The following is a 23,122-nucleotide window of genomic DNA, read 5'->3' on the forward strand; positions in this document are numbered from 1 at the left end:
TGTGATATAACAAATAGATTACAGTTAGAGTACAAATAAGATTACATTACATTTCAGGGATCTGAATACTTGGTTGGTGTTTTGGGGAGGAAGAGATTATTTAAGTGGAGGTTTTGGGGGAGAATTTATCTAGGAGGAGGGGGAAGGGTTGGGTTAAGATATCTGGATAAATTTTTTGAAAAGTAGACTTATGTTATACATTTTTTTAAATCTTCACAGGGCAGACTTTGACTAGTACACCTGTTAATATCCAAGAATGAAGCTCAGTTAGATAGGCCAGGCCAACCTTCAGGATTCCTCATTTTCCTTTTCTTTGATTATTAACTTAATTTGATAATTCCATTTATTTCAGGTTTCCCTCCTCCACAGATTGGTCTAGGTATAATAAGATGTTTTCTTAATTGTAATTGTATTTCCTTTAATGTTTCTTTACCTAGACTGTTTATTTCTGTATATGATCTATTTCTGGATTATGTTAAATCTCAAATTTAGTAAATATAAAAGAAAAAAAGAAAAAGAAAAATTGAAGGTGGACAAAGCTATGGGACCGGAAGGGATCCATCCCAGGATATTGAGGGAGCTCCAAGAGGTTCTGGCGGGTCCTCTTCAGGATTTATTCAATAAAACTTTAGAGACGAGAGAGGTTCCATGGGACTGGAGAAGAGCGGATGTGGTCCCTCTTCACAAAAGTGGTTGCAGAGATGAAGCAGGAAATTACAAGCCGGTAAGGCTCACTTTAGTTATTGGAAAAATAATGGAAATTTGCTGAAGGGAAGGATAGTGAAATTCTTAGAATCTAATGAATTACAAGATCCGAGGCAACATGGATTTACTAAAAGTAAATCGTGCCAAACAAATCTGATTGAATTCTTTAACTGGGTTACCAGAGAATTGGATGTAAAGCCTTTGACACGGTTCCTCTTAAATAAACTCCAAGGGCTGAAGTTAGGGCCCAGAGTGGTGAACTGGATTAGAAGCTGGTTGATGGACAGACGCCAGAGGGTGGTGGGTTAATGGAATTCACTCGGAAGAGGGACAGGTGACTAGTGGAGTGCCTCAGGGATTGGTACTGGGACTGATTTTGTTTAATATGTTTGTGAGTGGCAATGCTGAAGGGTTAGAAGGTAAGGTTAGCGTTTTTGCGGATGATACCAAGATTTGTAACAGAGTGGACACCCCAGAGGGATTGGAAAAACATGAAAAAGGACCTTTAAAAGTTGGAAGAATGGTCTAATGTCTGGCAACTAAAATTCAATGTGAAGAAGTGCAGAGTTATACATTTGGGGGGGTTAGAAATGGAGGTAAGAGGGGTGATTGTGTCTGAGGCTCTAAAGGCATCTAAACCGTGTGATAAAGCGGTGGCTGTAGCCAGAATGATGTTAGGCTGTATAGAAAGAGGAATAACCAACAGAAGAAGGGAGGTGTTGATGACCCTGTATAGGTTGTTGGTGAGGCTGCACTTGGAGTATTGTGTTCGGTTTTGGAGGTCATATCTGGTGAAGAATATAAAAAGACTTGAAGCGGTCCAGATGAAGACGATGAAAATGGTAAAAAGTTTAACATAAGAATAGCCTTACTGGGTCAGACCAATGGTCCATCAAGTCCAGTAGCCTGTTCTCACGGTGGCCAATCCAGGTCACTAGTACCTGGCCAAAACCTAAGGAGTAGCAACACTCCATGCTACTGATCCAGGGTAAGCGGTGGCTTCCCCCATGTCTTAATAACAGACTATGGACTTTTCCTCCAGGGATTTCTCCAAACCTTTCTTAAAACCAGCTATGATATCCACTTTTAACACAACCTCTAGCTATGCGTTCCAGAGCTTAACTATTCTCTGAGTGAAAAATATTTCTTCCTATTGGTTTTAAAAGTATTTCCCTGCAGTTTCGAGTGTCCCCTAGTCTTTGTAATTTTTGACGGAGTGAAAAATTGATCCACTTGTCCATTTTATAGACTTCAATCATATCTCCCTTCAGCCTTCTCTTTTCCAAGCTGAAGAGTCCTATTCTTTTTAGTCTTTCCTCATACGAGAGAAGTTCCATCCTTTATCATCATGGTCGCTCTTCTTTGAACCTTTTCTAATGCCGCTATATCTTTCTTGAGATAAGGAAACCAGAATTGAATGCAATACTCCAGGTGAGGTCACAAAATGGAGTGATACAGAGGCATTATAATATCTTTAGTCTTGTTAACCATCCCTTTTTTAATAATTCCTAGCAACTTGTTTGCTTTTTTAAACCAAAAGAAGTACGAGAAGAGACTGGAAGACCTAACTATGTATATTCTGGAGGAGAGGAGGGACAGGGAAGATATGATACAGGCGTTTAAATACTTTAAAGGTATTAATATAGAACCAAATCTTTTCCAGAGAAAAGAAAATGTTAAAATTAGAGGGCATAATTTGAGGTTGCAGGGAGGAAGACTCAGGAGCAATGTTAGGACATTCTTTTTCATGGAGAGGGTGGTAGATGTCTGGAATATCCTCCTGAGGGAAGTGGTGGAGAGGAAAATGGTGATGGAGTTCAAAAAGAATGGGATAAACATAAAGGAAAACGAAGGATGTAAATTAAAGAACTAAGGACGGTACGGGTCAGACTTGCACGGTTTGTGTCCCATATGTGGTGATTTGGTGTAGAATGGGCTGGGGAGGGCATCAATTGGAACTCCACTAACTTGGAACATGAGGATGTTACTGGCCAGACTTTATGCTAGATATCATGCAAAGAGGATGGTTGAGAGATGGGCTGGAGAGAGCTTGGACAGGAACTTCAGTATTTGGAACCTAGGACAATACCAGGTGGATTTTACAGTCTATTTTCCAGAAATATCAAAGAAAAGACAAGTTAATTTTATCATTAATTTTAATGGGTATAACTAATGGGTCATTTCCTATGTTACTAGAGGGTAGGTGATGCAGAATCCAAGGTGAAAGGAGTTAGGAGTCGAAAGCACTCTCAAAGAGGTGTGCTTTTAAACAGGCCTTGAACATTGGCAGAGATAGAGCCCACCATATCAAAGTATGATTTTTTTTTTGCTTCAGTTATAGCTAGTTTGTGTTGCTTTATTTCTTTCCTCCAGTTGATAGTGTTCAAGTCTTTGTTCTTTTCTGCTCTCCTTACTTTTTTCATGGCCTTTAGCTGTTCTGTGAACCATGGGTTATTTTGCCGTTTCTGTTTTCTTGTTTATTTTGGTGCAATTCTATCTAGAACCATGTTTGCTAGGCTTTACCAGGCTGTAATGCCTTCATCTATGTTTCCATTCATTGGCTCTAGTTGTTCAGTAATTTCCAACCAGAATTCCTCTGTGGGGATTTTATCATGCTTTTCAATGTACGCATTTTTTTTTTCTTTTATTGTCTATGCCATTGTTCCAGGTATATTTAGGTAAAAGTTCAGGAACTTAATCTGACTGATCAGATAGAATGGGAATTAGTTATCTAATCAGCTTGTGATTTGGTCTATCTGTTGAGTATGAGATGAAATCTCGACTTTGTCCGCCTTTGTGAGTAGGGACCTGTGAGAAAGTGGTGAGTTCTAATTGTTCTATTTAGCTTTGGAAGGTGCACACTTTTGGACAATCTTGTTCTTCTAAGTGTACCAGGTTGGGGTTGTTGGTGGCATAGTGAGAGATCATTCCAATTACCCAGTAGTCTATATATTAATAGCAGTTTTAGTTTTTCCCTCCTTATTGTTTTTGAGGTTGCCAACCATGTATTCCAATCCATGATCATTACAGCTGTCTAGTTTTTGTAAAGACAAAATGATTTGTACATTAGGAGGCCTCCTCCTATTCTATTTTTTCTGGGTGAAAGGATTATTTTTGTATCCGGGCAGGAAAAGATCAGCTAGCACTGGGGAGTTGTTGTCCTGCATCCACGTATCCCTGTATGTTTTCAAGATTTGTTGGAGTAGGATTATCCAAGAAGAGAATTAAGATCTGTACAGCATATGAGATTGGAACTGATGAAAGAGAAAAATGTGAGGGTTGGGAATTCTATGTTTTCAACAGTAGGGGTGAAATTTTGGAACTCATCGACAGGTCAGTTATGATTTTGTAGACCTAGGGATACATTTAAGAAACTTTTGAAGACAGTTATTTGTCAATGAATTTAAGTGAACAAAAATATAGTAAGGGGCTCATAATCAAAACTAGAGAATAACACAGGGAAAAAAATTTGTCCCCGTCTCAGCCCCATCCCCATGAGCTCGATCCCCGTCTCCGACCCGTCCCTGCAAACCATCTGATCCCATCCGCACATCGAAGGAGAAATTAGATTCTTACCTGCAAATTTTCTTTCTGTTAGCCTGTAGACCGGTATAGTTCTTACAGATGGGTTATATCTCATCATGACCAGTAGGTGGAGACTGTGACAAAAACTTTGGAATAGTACATAATAGATGACTCTCCCTAATTTCATCAGTCTGTCAAATAGCCAAGCAGAACTAAGAACTATAAACAGAAAACAAGACTCCGAACAGGAGTAACAACTAATATACGTGAATACTGTTGGAAAGTGCAAAGGAGAGACCTCTGCAGCAAAATGTCTCCACAGCTTTCCAGCTACGCCAGCCAAGCCACAGCCACTGTTCTTTGATCTCCCAGCCCTAGAAAAATACTAGAATCTGTAAAAAATTCAAAATCTGCAGGTGAGCAAAACCCATAATCACCGCATAAAGACAGATGGGGGTAGGGAACTATATCGGGCTACAAGCTAACAGAAAGAAAATTAGCAGGTAAGAACCTACTTTCTCCTTCTGTAGTGCCTGGTGGACCGGTAAAGTTCTTACAGATGGGACATACCAAAGCAGTCTCCATCATGGGCGGGACCCCCAAAGGACCGACACCAGAAAACACTCACCAAACACCGCGTCCCGATGTGCCTGAACATCCACACAGTAATGTCTGACAAAAGAATGCAAAGAAGACCAAACCAAGCCTTACAAATATCAACTGGAGGCACTAGTGAAGACTCAGCCCAAGAATCTGCCTGACCCTGAGTGGAAGGTAGCCTTGAGAAAATCCAGAACAGGCTTCTTCTGAAGAAGGTATGCGGAAGCAATAGTCTCCTTAATTCAGCGCGCAACGATAGCCTTGGAAGCGCCATCCCTCTGACGAGGACCCGCTAGAAGGACAAAGAGATGATCTGATTTCCTGATCTCCTGGATCCTCTGCATTCCCACTAAGAAGAGGGTCCCCCACATGCGGGGTCTCAGGTGGTGCCTCCTCAAGCGTAACACCGAAGAGATCTGCTAAATCAAATCTGGGAACTCGTCTCTCTGAAAAAGGTGCACCATGGATGCCTCCTCGCCGGCAGACGGAAAACCTGAGGCCCCGCTACCAGCGGCCGTCCCCTTGAGAGGATCCTGGAGGTCTCAAAGGTCCAGGTTCTCATCCAGGTCCACACGCTCCTCAGACCACAAGTCTTCATCCCAGGCCACCCATGGGCACTTGGATGAGAGAGGAGGAGGAGGGGCTCCAAAGGAGTAGAGGGGGGCAGAACCGCAGGGGGTACGGAGGGAAACACCCCTCCCCCCAAGACAAACGCAAAACCCCTGACCATCTGAAAATAAGCTCTGCACAAAGCAAAAATTAAATCATGGGAAAAAACCCTGGCGACCCCATGCCATAGCAGGGGACACAGCAGAAACGTGCCCCTGTTTTTCCAATACAGGGGGTAGGTCACCTGAGGTTGCAGACAAGATGGAGGGGCCTCCTGCCAAAAATGGCGAAGATCTCACCTTCTTGTGACAGACTAAGCGTGCATTCATGTAGTAATATCGTGGAGTAGACAAGTTCCTGCTGAACCAGAATGTACGCAGGTAGGGCTAGTCTCAGTTAGGGCGCTGGTCTTTGACCAGAAGGCCGCCGTGTGAGCAGACTGCTGGGCACAATGGACCACTAGTCTGACCCAGCAGCGGCAATTCTTATTTTCTTATGAGTATTATGGATTTCATCTTCCTATTTCTTATAATCACACCAGGAGCGGATGTTTCGGTGTGAGGTATCCTTGGAAGATACTATTGAAACAGGATATTTAGGGAGTCCCAGTAAAGAGGTTTCAATAACTCTCTTTACAATGGCCTCCCCCAAAAAGAAATCTGACGCTTACAATTAATTCAAAACTCATCTATAAAACTGGCAAATTTGACCATGTTACTCCACTTTTGAAGGAAGCACACCGGCTCCCTATTACTCACCGTATCTGCTGACCTTCAAAATAAAACTTTCCCACCAGCCTTTATATCTCAATAAGCTTCTCATCCCACAATGCCCAATACGTACACTGAGGTCAGCAGATCAGAAACTCTTGTTAATTCCTTCCATAAAAGATTTCTTTTACACTAGGAAAATAAACTTCGCAATAGTAGCTCCAACTTTGTGGAATGCTCTGCCACACCAACTCCGATTCGAACAACAACTTGATAAATTTAAGATAAGCCTGAAGACTTTTTTATTTAGCGACGCCTTTTCCTGTGCTTAGAGCATTTTTTTCTTTCTATGTTTTTGGGGGTTTTTTTCCTCTTTCTTCTTTTTTTTCCTTCTTTTTCAGCCAACCGCTTTTATAAAGCGATCCCGCCCCATATGTTTCACCCTCTCCCCTCTTTCTGCCTTCTTCTTCTAACATGTAACTCTCCCCCCCTTTCCCCTTTTTCCCTCACTCTCAAGTCTGTCCAGTTAACGTCCTTGGTGTGCACTTTCATTATTTTTTTAAAATTATTTATCTCTTTTTAAATTTTTATTGTAAACCGGCCAGATACTTGTTGATGGTTGGTATATTAAAAGTCAATAAACTTGAAACTTGTGAAAGAAAGCCAGGAGGGTTTAAGAGGAAGGCAAAGTAAAAGACTCAAATTTTCCCTGTCTTCTCAGCAGCCTGTAGTTACAAGGAAGAAACACAATTTGACATGTCTGTATACAAATGCTAGAAGTAAAAGAAATGAAGTGGAGATACAGAAAAAGAAGCTTACCGGAGCAGTGGATCCTGGAGGGATATAAAAGAGTGGCACTCCATTCTTAGTGCTTTCTGGGATGGTGAAGTGCTCAGGTACAGTATCAAATGACTGCAGGTGAACAAGCATCTGGTCTGTCTGATTAATGCTACAATAAAGCCAAAGAAGTCTAGTTTAATAGCAGAGCAATGATTATAGCCAGACCTCCCAAATCTCAAACTGAAAAACCCATATGAAACCCACACACTAATTTATCTAGAAATCCTTTTAAAATAAACTGGAGTCTGTTCCAAAGTCACAGCTCCAGGGCTACTTCAGAAGAAAATAAAAATAAATTGTTTAACATTTTAGAAAAAAACCAAAACAAAACAAAACTGCAGTTGGTCACACAGAATAGCACACAGCTTAGTTGCCCAGAGGCTAATGTTTTAACAGGACACCTAGACAGGACAAAGAGCAGAATTGGCCAGGAGAGAGTGTGAAATCAGAACACTGTATTGAAAAGATGACTTGATATAGCTTTGTTTCAGCAGATTGAGAAGTGAAATTTATTATTTAGATACGTCTCTCAACAAGAAGTGTTATCCCACAAAGACAGATCTTCAAACATCAGCAGTATGGCAGCCTTCATGCATTCCTTTTTACCTGTGAATGTACTTCATTAAAAGTACAAGCCATGTGTTGCTGTGCACAGATCTACATTTATAAAACTCCTGGTAATTTTAAAGTGCCTGTTTTTGTGCAAAAAGCAGAAATTAGGTTCTTACCTACTCATTTTCTTTATTTTAGTCTCTCCAGACCGGCAGAGTTCACTGATGGGTAATAGTTCACCATCACCAGCAGGTGGAGACTGAGACAGCACAGTTACCAGGGGCAGCAGGCAGATATTCTCACGTGTGGGTGATGTCATCCACCGAGTCCCAGTATGGACAGCTTCCAAAGTGTATCAGCACTTTAAGAACTTGAGAATGTTTGCGAACTGCCCGCACCACACATGCGCGAGTGCCTTCTTGCCCGACGCAGGCTCGTGGCTCCTCAGTTTCATAAGCAAGCTAAGAAGCTAACCAAGGGAGGTAGTTAGACTGTGAGAATACCTGCCTGCTGTCCCTGGATAACACCTATTACAGTAAGTAACTGTGCTTTATCCCAGGACAAGCAGGCAGTATACTCTCACTTGTGGGATTCCCTAGTATACTAGAATGGGATGGAGAGAGTGTTGACCATTAAGAAAATAAATTTTGCAATACTGCTTGGCCGAAGTGACCGTCCCATCTGGAAAAAGATTCCAGACAGTAATGAGATGTGAATGTATGAACTGAGGACCAAGTAGCAGCTTTACAGATCTCATCAATAGGAGTAGAATGTAAACAAACAACTGAAGTTGCCATAGCTCGGACTTTGTGGGCTGTGACAAGACTCTTCAGTTGCAACCCAGCCTGAGCATAACAGAAGGTGATGTAAGCTGCCAACCATGTAGAAATATGTGCTGTTTTCAGTCTTTATTTATATATTTTGAAGAAAGACAAAAGTTAAAACAGCAGTAAGCATACAATCAGAAGGCTATGATATGAGCCCAAAAAAAGAACAAAGATGTGGATATATTGAGGGCTCACACGCCATTTTGTAACTGAACCCTAATGAGTGAGGTTTTTATTCGCTGTGGGAGTTTCCAATTTGCCTCACTTTTCATCGTCACTATTCCTTTAGTGTAAGCTGTGACACGACTCCTCAGTTGCAACCCAGCCTGAGCATAACAGAAGGTGATGTAAGCCGCCAACCATGTAGAAATAGTTCTCTTGGATACAGGATGTCTCAACTTATTAGGATCAAAGAAGACAAAAAGTTGAGGAGATGTTCTATGTGGCTGAGCTCTCTGTAATTAACATAGTAAATGACGGCAGATAAAGACCAGAACGGTCTATCCAGTCTGCCCATTAATTATCGTATTTTTCGCTCCATAAGATGAACCTGACCATAAGACGCACCCTAGATTTAGAGGAGGAAAACAATAAAAAACATTCTGAACCAAATTCTCCCTGCCAGGCTCTGCATCCTGTCCCCCCTCCCTGCCAGGCTCTGTACCCTGCCCCCGCCCTAGTGGTAGGCTGGGGCAGGGCACAGAGCAGACAGGCCTAGTGGCCTAGTGACAGGCAAGCAGGCCTAGTGGCAGGTAGGCAGGCCCCACACACCCCCAATACCTTAAATCATCTCCCCATACCCCCCATGTACCTTAAATCATCCCCCATACCCCCACGTGCCCCCAGTATCTTAAATCATCCCCCATGTACCTTATATCATCCCCCATACCCCAATGTGCCCCCAGTACATTTCGGAAGTTACCCCTAAGGCTACAGAAGCACTAAATTTGATGGAGCAATGGATGAGTGAATTCAGATTAAAGCTTAATTCGGAAAAACAAAATTCTTTGTAGCTTCATCATGCCCACTTGACACTAAATCATCACTGTGCATCAATAAACTCAGTTATCCTATTCAATTTACTAAGAAGGTATTGGGTATGACATTGGACCAGAACCTAACCATGAAAGACCAGGTGGACTCCTTGGTTAGAAAGGGTTTTTTCACTCTCTGGAAGCTTCGATCCATTAAAGCATATTTTGATGTTTCATCATTTAGAATTCTGGTACAGTCCCTTTTACTGAGTCAACTTGATTACTATAATATCGCCTATTTGGCTATTTCCCAGAAGAATATGCGGCAATTACAACTGATACAAAATGCGGCAGTCAGGCTAATTTTTGAGTTGAAGAAGTTCGATCATGTAATGCCTTCCTACCGACTTCTGCATTGCTGGAGGCACGTGTGAGGTTCAAGTTTGGATGTTTTTGCTTTAAGGTACTATTCAGATTAGCCCTTAAATATATAACTGACTTTTTCTCCTTCACAACCAACAGACATAAGAGAAGCTCACACTTGAATTTTGTTTCCCCATCGGTTAGAGGATGTAAATTTAAAAAACATCATCAACATCTTCTCGCACATCAGGCAGCATTATGGGGTAAAGACCTGGAACAACTGCTTATGCCTACTACGTATGGGGAATTTAGGAAACACCTAAAAACATATCTGTTCCTGAAGTATTTAGGTAACTCCACAAAAAAGGTTGCAGGACAGAGGCTGAGAACTACAGACCAGTGAGTCTCACATCTATAGTGAGCAAACTAATGGAAACCCTAATCAAACACCAATTAGATAAGATCCTGGATGAAGAGAATCTATGGGATCCCCGTCAACATGGATTTACCAAGGGGAAATCCTGCCAATCCAACTTGATCAGCTTCTTTGACTTGGTGACGGGGAAGCTCGATGTTGGAGAGTCCTTGGACATTGTATACTTGGACTTCAGCAAAGCTTTTGATAGTGTCCCACACCACAGGTTGTTGTGCAAAATGAGTTCTATAGGATTAGGTGACACTTTGACAAAATGGGTTGGGGACTGGCTTTGTGGTAGGCTTCAGAGGGTGGTGGTGAACGGCACCCCCTCCGTAACGACGGCAGTGATCAGCGGAGTGCCACAGGGCTCGGTCTTAGGCCCGATCCTTTTCAATATCTTTATAAGGGACTTGGCTGAGGGGCTTCGCGGTAAAATAACGTTATTCGCCGATGACGCCAAACTATGTAATATAACAAGCAAGAGCACAACGAACAATATGATTATAGGGACTCATTAATTAGAGGTAAGATGGAGTTCAGGAAAGATTTGCTGGTGGCTAGAAGTGTGGTGGTTTGATATTGTTGGATGTAAGCCCGAGGTCATAATGCCATTGTACAGATCCATGGTGAGACCCCATCTGGAATACTGTGTACAATTCTGGAGGCCGCATTATCAAAAAGATGTGCGGAGAGTTGAGTCAGTTCAGCGAATGGCCACCAGGATGGTCTCAGGACTCAAGGATCTCCCATATGAGGAACGACTGGGTAAGTTGCAGCTGTACTCACTCGAGGAACGCAGAGAGAGGGGAGACATGATCGAGACGTTCAAATATGTCACAGGCCGTATCGAGGTGGAAGAGGATCTCTTTTTCCTTAAAGGACCCAAGGCAACAAGAGGGCATCCGTTGAAAACCAGGGGTGGGAAATTTCATGGCAACACCAGAAAATATTTCTTCACCGAAAGGGTGGTTGATCGCTGGAATAATCTTCCACATCAGGTAATTGAGGCAAGCAGCGTGCCAGATTTTAAGAAAAGATGGGATTGGCATGTGGGATCTCTTCATGGAGGTAGTTAGGGGGTGGGCCATTAGTGTGGGCAGACTAGATGGGCCGTGGCCCTTTTCTGCCGTCATGTTCTATGTTTCTATGTTTCTATGGGGGAGCTTCTGATTGAGATTGTTGCTTCTGCTGCAGTCTAGGAGGAGCAGCTGGTTTTGAAGAAAAACGCCTTTGATATGAAGAAGACTTAAAAGATTTAGAAGTTGAGGGCTTAGGCTTGGATTTAACCGAAGCATCCCAATGTTGCCCATGGTCAGTGAGCTTTTGGTAAGCATTTTCAATAGAGTCACCAAAAAGCTCCTCTCCTAAGCAGAGAATGTTAGCTAATCTGTCCTGAAGATTGATATTGATATCTGAGACTCTTAGCCATATGAGACGTCTCATGTTGACTGACATAGCTGAGGCTGTGGAAGATAATTCAAATGCATCATAAGCAGATCTTGACATATACCTTCTAGCTAAGGTAAGGGTACAAAATATATGTATGAAATTCTTGCAGATGTTGAGAAGGAATGTATCTGTCAAAAGAAGGCAATTTCTGACCTAGATGCTTGATATAGCAGGAGATATAGAAATAGTAATTTAGTATTCTGTTAGCCAACGTCCAAATTTATCCATAAGGCGTCCTTCATGCCCTGGTGGCATAGACTCTTGAAGGAGTAGATTTTTTCAAAGTCGACTCCACCACTAATGATTGGTGCTGAAGCTGTTGTTTGTCAAAACCCAATGAAGAAATTATTTTATACAGGGAGTCCAATTTTCTGGGAGCCACTATAATGGTGAGGGGCGTTTCCCAATTGTGAAGAGTCTCTTTGAGAATACCACGTTAACAGTAGTCTGAGATGTTCTTTAGGAGGCTCATCATAATCTAAAGCCTCCAAGTATTCAGCACTATAGGCAGAATCAGCTTCTAGCCTAATAAATTTAGTGAAAGGAAGTCTTTCATTAGGAGATTTAGCCCTTGTGAGTGTCATAAGCCTCTGTTGTAGACTCAGACAAGTGCTCAGCTGAATCAGACTGTAAGTCAGAGTCATAAAAGGGCTTTGGTGAAGGAGTGTGTCGAGAAGATCGATGCTTACATCAAGCCCGGTTCAGATCCGATGACAATGATGATGAATGACCCGAAGCTCTTTTTCTCTTCGAAGAATGTGAGGGAGAGCGATGTTTTCTTTTCGAAGCATGAATCGAAAGGAGGAGGAGGTTCGACGATGTCTTGGTGAACTAAATCGATGCCATGATGGAGAACTGGACCTGCAGTGAAATGAATGATGTCTAGGTGTGAAGTGTCGATGCCATTCCAGAGAGGCAGTTGCGGTACACCTGGACCTGATAGCATTATGCTGAGGCTGGGCCAGTACCAAGGGAGTCAATACTGGGGTAAGTAATTTGAATGCATCACCCAACTCCGCTTAGAAAGGAAAGCACCGGTACCTCTGGCTTATCTGCCGGTACCATCAGTGCAGTGGCTTGCCTCAGAGAGGGTGACCTCGATGAGGATGCACACCTCAATATTGAGACAAGCCAAATACGGTGGTCATCGCTGCTTGGTCGGGATCAAGGGATTCGATGCAAGATTGACCTGCGATGCCGGTTGGGAAGCTGGTGTTTTCTTAGTTGGCTTACTGGATGGAGCGAGGTCTCCCGACGCCATTGTCGATGTCAAAGTTTTTGGCAACAAAAACTTCTCGGTGTCCATGCTTGTCCCAAACAACTTCTCCTATTGAAGTTTCTGGCTCTTGATGTAACGTTTCTACAGGGTAGAACACCGAGCGCAGGATTCGACCTGGTATTCAGGCTCAAGGCACTGCAAGCACCAACTGTGAGGGTCGATGATAGAAATTGGCCTTTGGCACCTGCAGCACTTTTTGAAGCCTGTTAATGGCCTGGACATGGACAGAAAGACTGTGTCAGCCAAGTGAAACTTAATGGCTGAGAGAAAAAAACAAAGTCCTCAAAGGCAAAAGCGGGGAAAAAAACAGAAGAAAAAAAAAAAGATTCCTCGTTTTGTTTTTTTTTTACTAACAAAGAAACTTAAAACTAATAATAAAATGAGCGAGCAGGAAGGCAACAAGAAAAAACTGAACAGCGTTCAGAAACACGACTTCTTAGCTCCACGGAAAACTAAGAACTGAGGTACTGCAAGCCTACATCGGGTGTGAAGGCACTCGCACATGCGCAGTGTGGGCTGTTCATGAACTTTCTCAAGTTCTTAAAGTGGCGATGCACTTTTAAAGCTGTCCGTACCGGGGCTCCGTGGATGATGTCATCCACATGTGAGACTATGCTGCCTGCTTGTCCTGGGATAAACAAACTTTTGGCTGTAGTACAAGTGGGCTGTGCAGTCCCAAGTACAACCAGTCTGACGAATAGCCAAGCAAAACTAAGAAACTAATAAGTGCGAATTATAACAGTAACAACAGTCCCCACAGGAGTAACAACATAGAAATAAAAAACACTGTTGGAAATTGAATAGGAAGACCTTCAGAAACATCCCCAGAGCTCACCAGCTACGCCAAACGAACCAAAAGCTGCTGTTCTTTTAATCTCCCCTAACCTACGAAAAAAACGATACCCCGCAGGGGGGGGGAAAAAAAAAATTCACACTCTTCATGCGAATCCCGAAAGAAAACAGACAGGGCTGGGGGTCCTGAAGCAGTGCCAGACTGAAGGGAAGCCTTCAATAGAGAAAATTGTATTTAATTGGTAACCGGCACTTTTGTATTCAGCTTAGTAGCAGTTTTCGCCATGAGCACTTTTAAAGGGAAAAAGTGCTCATTGTGTTCCCGCCACGAGGTCGATGTGGCTGGCCTGTGTTCACGGTGTGCCAGCCACCACAAAGTGGAATCCTTGTTGGCTTTGGATGCCGACGAGCAGGGTCCCCCTTCGCAAGTGCTTCACGCACGCAGCAGACAGGGAAGAAGCCCAAACTTCCTCTGCCACCCACACAAGGATTTCCCCAGCCGCCAACGGTCAGGGAAATGAGGTTTCCCTTACCGCCGATAGTGCTGGGGACTCCCTTGCCGCTGCTTCCAGCTTGTTTGTTTTAGTGGCTGTGGCGGTTCAGGCCTCTTTGCCGCTGCAGGCCTCAAGGGAGTTTTTCGGCGAGTTTTGTGCTGATTTTGGCAGGAAGCTCCTCCATTTTGTCTGCAGCCTCAGGTGACCTTCCCCCTGTATTGGAACCACAGGGGCAGGGTTTCTGCTGGGTCTCTTGCTTTAACTTAAACAAAAGTCAGGCCTTTTGGAATTCCATCTGGGATCAAGTAAATTGTTTACTGGAGAATCGTGTAGCACTTTCTTATGATACGGTATTATTTGGAACCTCTATGAGAAAAAAGAGTTAGATATCTTCATCTAATAATAAACTTTTATTAATCATGACTGGAGTCGCCATTCAACAAATCACTAACAATTGGAAGGATTGCAGTAGACTTAATTTCAATTTTTGGTGGAATTCATTGTGTCACATGTTTAAAATGGAAAGATTACTAGCTGTACAAAATGGAAATTATAAGACTTTTATTAAAATTTGGGAACCATTGACATCTTTTTGTGATGATTAAATACCATTTTTCTTACTTTTTATTGAAATATACACCTTAAAATACTAGAGTGGGGAAGGGTTCTTATTATATTGTTCATTTTTATAATTTTGGGGAAGTAGGGAGGGATATGGGTTTATATATACAATTTATTATTTTTCTTTTCTTGTTAGATTTACAAGTAATGATTTCAATGTTATCTATGGGTATATTTGTACACTTATTAAAAGTTTTACATGGAGTAAAGATTGTTAGTATAGGGATGGGGAGGTATGTTATATGTTTTAATGGGTTTATTCTTGATGAATGGGAGGGATGGGGGAGGGAATACTCTTATATGCTTTTAGACAATAATTGTCAAATGATTTGTACGAATTTTATATTTGAATATTGTACACTTGATGAAAGATTTGAAAATGAATAAAGATTAAAGAAAAAAAAAGTCAGGGTATATAATCAAAATGATGAGAAAGAAAAATTTTCAAACTACAAAAATGATAATCTCCCTCATGTAGTGTGTAACAAATTCAAAAAACTCCACAGTTATAGACACATTCACATGGGCTCAGAGATATGAAGCTCTGTGGGGACTAGCCCCATCGCAGTGCTCACCCTCCAATCATTGCATATGGCTTATATTTACATTTTTTTTTAAGTCTAAAATATCAATCACCAAGATAAAACACAGTAATTGTAACCACAACAAAACTACCTTGAAGCCAAAGGAGCATGCAGCCTAAAACTAACTGTATACAAGAAGAGAAGGGAAGGGGCTGGTATGATTAAAAGTTATTCTGAACTACCTCTGTAGAGTATTCCAGAAGCGACGGATGACACTGGTGCGGTACAGACTTGTGATTGGCTTCCTCATAGTGCAGCTGATGTCATGGAGCATGTCATAACTCCCTTCCATTGTCACCTCAACCGAAGAGCTGCGCTTAGATGGGTCTAAAGGCCAAGGTGCCACTGCTAAGTATTCAATGCGCATGTTATGTTTCCACAGAAGGACCAGCTTTACCTCCAGAAGAGATTCCCCTGTACAAAAAAAAAAAAGAACAGAACCTGGGCTCATTTCATCATCATTCCCACACAAACATTTGCTACCTGCATCATCCCAAGTGGACCAGTAATGGCCATCATTCTCATTATTCAGCTTCTCTGGAGTCTACACCTCATGATTATCATTTAAGACCTCTAACACTTATTTCTCCTCAGTTCTTCTATGCTCTAAAATCTGAGCTCAGAATTAAACTAAACTAAACTAAACCTTAAGTTTATATACCGCATCTTCTCTATAAATATTAAGCTCGTCACAGTTTACAAAAATTAAAAGGGAAGCACCGTGGGAGTTGGTGGTAAGGGGGAAGCGGAAATTAACATTTTTGAAAATAGCCAAGTTTTCAGGTGTCTTCGGAATAGTTGGAAATAGCCCAGATTGCGCAACTGGGCAGGGAAATTATTCCAAAGCTCTGTAGTTTTGAAGTGAAGAGATTTCCCTAATTTTCCAATGTAGGTAACACCTTTTAGTGAGGGGAAAGATAGTTTGAGCTTTTGGATAGATCTGGTGATGTCAGGTCTCGCAGCATTCCAAGACAGGAATTAAAGGGGGAAGAATGCAATGCAGAATCTTGAAAGTTAGGCAGGCACATTTAAAGTAGACCCTGGAAATTACTGGGAGCCAATGGAGTTGCAGCAAGAGCAGAGAAACATGGTCAAATTTGCTCTTCGCAAAGATCCACCTGGCTGCAGTATTCTGGATCTGCTGAAATCTTTGATGACTTTTCTTGGTCAGACTTAAATAGACTGAGTTGCAGTAATCCAACCTCAAAAGAATGATTGATTGTACAAAGACAGCAAATAACATAACATAATAGCGGATTTCTAGACCGCATAGCCCTAGTTCAACGCGGTTAACAAAAGATTTATGCTATGAAAAAATACAGGAGTGATTGATATACAGAAATCTAGTTGGTCAGAAATTTAGAAAAAACAAAAAGTTTTCAACAGTTTTTTAAAACGTTCATAAGATGTGGATCTAATTAATAATGGACAGAAATCTTTGTCATAGCAAGCTGCTTGTTAGGAAAGACAATGCCCATGATGTTTCTTACTTTTATAGCCCTTGGCTAAAGGGAGATTTTCTACTATTCTTATGCACCACAATAACAAATCTATTGGAAAGATATAATGGAGCAAAACCAAAGGCAACTTTATAATATAATATAATAAAAATCACCCAGGCCTCAACAGGAAGCCAATGTAGTTCACAGTACTAAGGGGTTACATGGTCATACTTCCTCAGACCATAAATCATTCTTACTGCTGTATTCTGAACCAGGGTCAATCTAGCCAAATTTTTCTTAGTACTTGTCAAATATACAATATTGCAATAGTCCAGTATATTCAGAAGTAATTTCTGAACTAGAATTGTGAAAGCAGTGATATCAAAGTAGGATCTAATGGTACGTAGTTGTTGGTGGAAACAGGATCTCACTTTACTCAACATATGGAGGCTAAAAAAGCATTTTTTTTACTAGAGTTAAGATGATCAGTAAATGAAAGTGTTGAGTTTATGACGACGCCCAAAACTTTGCTTGAAAATTCAATCTGCAGTGAAGATCCAGAAGGCAGTGGACTCATTTAGCTTCATTTGTACAGTAAGGGCCCAAGATTAAGAACATAAGAATTTGCCTCCGCTGGGTCCTTCAGGCCTATCACCTGTGCAGTGGTCCCTGACTATTCCTATAACCTACCTCAACTCCTATCTGTACCCCTCAATCCCCTTATCGTCTAGGAACCTATCCAAACCTTCTTTGAAGATTGAAGTTTTGTTATGCATTCTATAATATTCTTGGTGAGGTTAGAAAGATTTGAATATCTTGAGAAGGATGAAGATGTCATCTGCATATGTATACAGTGTTTCAAAGGGAGAGAGATGGAAAAAGATATTGAAAAGAATAGAGGACAGAGATGATCCCTGTAGGACTCTGCATAACGGCTTCCAAGGTGATAACCTGGTGCCATTCATATTAACAGTGTATGAGCGAGATCGTAAGAATTTTGAGAACCAGTCTAAGACAGTAGAATCAATACTTAGATCAGAATGTCGTGGTGAACAGCGTCAAAGGACGCAGATAGGTCAAATTGTAATAGAATAATAAACTTATTACAAGAGTGTATTTATTTATTTATTCAATTGCTGAACCTTTGAGATTAGTGAGACCAATAGAGATTCAGTACTGAAGTTAGGTCTGAAACCATATTGGCAAGGTAACAGAATGGAAAATCTCTCTAAATAAGATGAAAGTTGAGCAGATATGATAGACTTTAACATTTTGATCAGGAGGGGAAGTTAGGAATTATCAGGAAAGGAATAGAAAATAAAGATAAAAATGTTATAATACCCTTATATCGCTTTATGGTATGGCCGCACTTCGAATACTGTGTACAGTTCTGGTCGCTGTATCTCAAAACAGATATAGTGGAATTAGAAAAGGTACAGAGAATGGCGATGAAAATGATAAAAGATTTGGGATGAATTCCTTATGAGGAAATGCAAAAGCGGCAAGGGCTCTTCAGCTTTGAGAAGAGATGATATGATGGAGGTCTATAAAATACTGAGTGGAAAGGATATAAGAATATAAGAATTGCCTCTGCCGGGTCAGACCAGGGGTTCATCGTGCCCAGCAGTCCGCTCCCGCTTGTTCACGCTTTCCAAAAATTCTAGGACTAGGGGTCATGCGATGAAGATACTAAGTAGTAGATTTAAAAGAAGCCGGAGAAAATATTTCTTCACACAATGTGTAATTAAATTCTGGACTTCATTGCTTGAGAATGTGGTGAAATTAGTTAGTTTCGCAGAGTATTAAAAAGGCTTGAATAATTTCTTAAGAAAAGTCAATAGGCCTTTATTGAGATGGCTTGGGAATATCCATCTTTTTGATATAGCTTTCAATCCTCTGCCCTCCAACCCAGCCCGCTGATTAACCCTCCCCCTTAACTGTATCCATGACATCCAGTTTAGATTGTAAGCTCTTTCGAGCTTATTCTTTGTGACTCTGTGCAGCACTGTGTGGGTTTGGTAGCGCTATAGAAATAATTAATAGTAGTAGTAGTAGTAGTAGTAATATCCACTGCTTATTCCTAGGATAAACAGCATTAAATCTTTTTTACAACTTGGGATCTAGCTCGGTACTTGGGATGGCCACTGGAAACAATTTTTATGATCTTACCCACTGAGAATGAGCGAGACTAACTAGCACAGTATACTTCAGGGACACTTCCCAAGAAAGTCATCTGTTGACAGAAGCAGAATAAAGTTTAAATCTGAGGTTGAAGAGCTGGTGTTTGGACATGGAGAGAGAAGAGGTCAACAAGTGCTGGTTATTTCATATGGGCAAAACAGAGAAAAGATATTTTGAAGGTCTGAGGGGCCAGCAGCTGGATAGAAAGAGGGTAAAAAGAGCAATTGCATCTCATGGTATGAGGATGAAGACCAGGAGAAGAAATAGGAAGAGATGTATTAAGAGACTTTTAAAATAATAAAGGGATTTGATAAAATCGACCAAGAAGAAGTATTGCTAACTTTGTCGGATGTGACAGGACAAGAGGTCACAGACTGAAACTGAGTGGCAGCAGGTTCAGGACGAATGTCAGGAAGTTCTTTTTTACACAGCGCGTGCTGGGAATTTGGAATGCTCTCCCGGAGGATGTTGTGACAGAGATTACTGTTCTGGGATTCAAGCGCAAGTTGGATGCACACCTTCTTGCAAATCGTATTGAGGGCTATGGTATATCTGGGTCTCCAATCAGGAGTACCTAAATGGGCCGCCGCGTGTGCGGATCACCGGACTAGATGGACCTCGGTCTGATCCAGTGAGGGCTTTTCTTATGTTCTTAAGAGATGCTGAAGGAGCCAATTGTAAAGAACAGAAAGAAAAGCTGTATAAAGGGAACAAGGCTGTAATTATTAAGCTGCGCATTGAACAAAAATTCTCACATCTGACCTTTTCATCCTCACTTTTCACACATTTGTTGTAATTTTAAAAAGTTAACACAAATGGAAGACTGGTGCCATTGACTCAAGTTCAAGTCCTACAGACTTGATGAGTTAAAGATCCAAAAAGAAGTCGGTCAAGTGCAAATCCAACGAGGTCCTCCAACATCATCCTCAAAGTAGCTGTCAGCATGTCCAGCCACCTAGTTCTAGGTCGCACTCTTCACCTAATTCCTTCAATATTCCAAAATACGATGTCCTTCTTCTAATAGTGTGACCAAAATAAGATAGTCATATCTTCATCATGTGGGTTAGTTCTCCTGGCGGTCCATGGCACACAGAGAATCCTTCTCCAGCACCAGAGTTCAAATGACTCAATCCTCTTTCTATCTGGTTTCCTTATTGTCCAGCTTTCACATCTATAAATGACCATTGAGAAAATGAGTACATGGACCAGTCTGATCTTCATTTTAATTGTTATTTCCTTGCCTTTAAATATGTACCTTATCAAGAGTTTTCATTATAGAACAACCAATTGCTATTCTGCGGAGTATTTCTTCCCAGCCAGTTGCTTCCTTGTTTACAAAGAACCCAAAAGATTAAAACTTTTATAACTTCTATTCTATTGCCTTCAAGCTCAAAATCTGCCGACACCCCTAAGCTCAACTGGAGCCTAAGCAGCAGGAGTAATAGCCTTCCACACAGAAGCCCTTAGAGATCCAGGAACTATTGGACCAGCAATTATCCAACCTGCTGGAGATAGAGCATACTGACTGGCAAGAGGGACTCCATCCAAGATATACACCTGCAAATCAGTTCTCTATCTCTACCTGCTGGTAGATATGTGCTATCCCAATAGTCTCTGGATTCATCTGCTGATGATGCTAAGGAAGCATGTTTCAGTTTAGCCAGGCAATAATTTTGAGTAATTTAAGGTTAATGGAAGCAATATTGTTTAATAATAATAATAATAACAGTTTATATACCGCAGAACCGTGAAGTTCTATGCTGTTTACAATGATTAAAAGGTATTACAGATTGAGTGGAATAAGCAAAGTTAAGAATTAGTGAATAACAGTTCTAAAGATCATTTGTTGAGGATTAAGATTGTATAGATCAGTTACCTAAGTACTTCAGGAACAGATGTGTTTTTAGGTGTTTCCTGAATTCCCTATAAGTAGTAGGCACGAGCAGTTGTTCCAGGTCTTTACCCCATAATGCTGCTTGATGTGAGAAAAAATGTTGGTGATGACTTTTAAATTTACAACCTCTAACCGGTGGAACAAAGTTCGGATGTGAATTTCTCCTATGTCTGTTGGTTGTGAAAGAGAAAAGGTTTGTTATATACTTAGGGGCTAAGCCGTAAGTATCTTGAAGCAAAAACAACCAAACTTGAACTTCACACGTGCCTCCATCGGCAGCCAGTGTAGAAGTCGATAGGAAGGTGTTATATGATCAAATTAGAAGGATTGATGGTATGAAGAAGTTGAATATCATCAGCATACGCATAAACTGAAAAACCAATTGACTGACAAAGGGTTAATAAAGGGGCGAGGTAGATATTAAATAGTAAAGGGGATAATATGGAACATTGTGGGATGCCGAAGTTAGTATTAAAAGGCTTGGAGTCAGAATTATCTGTTCTGTGTTCGTGGCTGAGGCGCCGAGAGCGGGACCACAGAAGATAAACGTGAATAGGGATGGAGGAGTAATAGACCCTGATCGATTTTCAGAGGGTTGTGTTTGTGAGGAGCTAGCTAAAATAAAGGAAGACAAAGCGATGGGGCCGGATGGTGTACATCCGAGGGTGCTGAAGGAATTTAGGAAAGTTCTGGTAGCTCCGCTGACTGACCTTTTCAATGAGTCTCTAGTGTCAGGAGTGGTAACAGAGGACTGAAGAAGGGCGGATGTGGTCCCTTTCCACAAAAGTGGAAGTAAGGAAGAAGTAGGGAATTACAGACTGGTAAGTCCGACTGCTGTGGTAAGCAAATTAATGAAAATGCTTTTAAAACAGAGAATGGTCAAGTTTCTGTAATCCTGTGGCTTACAGGACCAGAGGCAACATGGATTCACTAGAGGTAGGTCTTGTCAGACAAATCTGATCAATTTATTTGACTGGGTGATTAGAGAATTGAATAGATGTGCACTAGATGTGGTGTATTTAGATTTTATCAAAGCCTTTGACAGTGTTCCACACAAATGTCTAATAAATAAATTGAGTGCCCTTGGGATGGGTCCCAAAGTGACGGACTGGGTCAGGAAATGGTTGAGTGGAAGGAGACAGAGGGTAGTCATCAATGGAGATCCCTCTGTGGAAAGGTATGTTACCAGTGGTGTGCCTCGAGGTTTTGTTCTTGGGCCTGTTCTTTTTAATATGTTTATAAACGATATTGCTGAAGGGTTGTTGGGTAAGATTTGCTTCTTTGCGGATGATACCAAAATCTGCAATAGAGTAGACACGTCGAATGGTATGAATAACATGAAGAAAGACCTGGTGAAGCTTGAAGAATGGTCTGAAATTTGACAGCTAAAATTTAATGCTAAGAAAAGCAAGGTCATACATTTGGGCTGCAAAAACCTGAGAGAATGGTTCAGTTTAGAGGGCAAAGAACTTATGTGCACGACGGAAGAGCAGGACTTGGGTGTGATTGTATGTGATGATCTTAAGGTGGCCAAACAAGTTGAAAAAGTGACAGCGAAAGCCAAAAGGAGAGGTACGGCCAGTAGGAAAAAGGAGGTATTGATGCCTCTGTATAAGACTCTGGTGAGACCTCATTTAGAATATTGTGTACAATTTTGGAGGCTGCACCTTTAAAAAGATATAAAAAGGATGGAGTTGGTCCAGAGGAAGGCTATTAAAATGGTGTGTGGTCTTCGTGATAAGGCATATGGGGAAAGACTAAAATATCTCAATCTATATACTTTGGAGGAAACGCGGGAGAGGGGAGATATGTAAATGTAGTTTCAAGTTTATTTCTAATTTATTATAGTGCCCACTCGAACCTTCTAGGCAGTGTACAAAAATGCCTTAACAATATACCAATTAAAATATAATTTCATCTAAAACAAACCAAGGGAAAAAACGATTTAAGGACACAGATGAATAGGGACAGAAGGGAAGAAGGGATTAGAACTACAATTGATTGAAAGAAAAGAAAACACTTAAGGAGAAGAACAAAAGGTTGGGGAAATGAAAATGGAAATGGAAGTGTTACTTAAAACTAAGTCGTCCTGAAAAGGACAGTTTAGGTTACAAAGGCATCGCGGAAAAGAAATGTCTTTAGCATTACCTTAAATTTGATCAGTGTTGTATTTTCCCGCAAGAAGTTGTGCATGAGTTGAGTCTCTTTCATTAGAAAGGAAACTCTGCAATGAGAAGGTATAGGATGCAGTTAAAGAGGTGAT

General features: G+C 41.2%; 1 protein-coding gene across 4 annotated transcripts in view; it reads right to left on the minus strand.

The window, feature by feature from the left end:
* Positions 1 to 23,122, minus strand: part of SZT2 (SZT2 subunit of KICSTOR complex) — a 523,775-nt gene that overhangs the window by 441,108 nt on the left and 59,545 nt on the right. For all 4 annotated transcript variants that reach the window (XM_033916162.1, XM_033916160.1, XM_033916161.1 and 1 more), the window contains exons 10-11: positions 15,525 to 15,756; positions 6,969 to 7,098 (exon numbers count right to left, since the gene is read on the minus strand). In XM_033916162.1, the coding sequence (XP_033772053.1) occupies positions 6,969 to 7,098; positions 15,525 to 15,756 (362 nt within the window). The remainder of the gene's footprint in view (positions 1 to 6,968; positions 7,099 to 15,524; positions 15,757 to 23,122) is intronic.

This window comes from Geotrypetes seraphini, chromosome 12 (genome assembly GCF_902459505.1).
Source record: "Geotrypetes seraphini chromosome 12, aGeoSer1.1, whole genome shotgun sequence".
NCBI classification, from domain to species: Eukaryota; Metazoa; Chordata; class Amphibia; order Gymnophiona; family Dermophiidae; genus Geotrypetes; species Geotrypetes seraphini.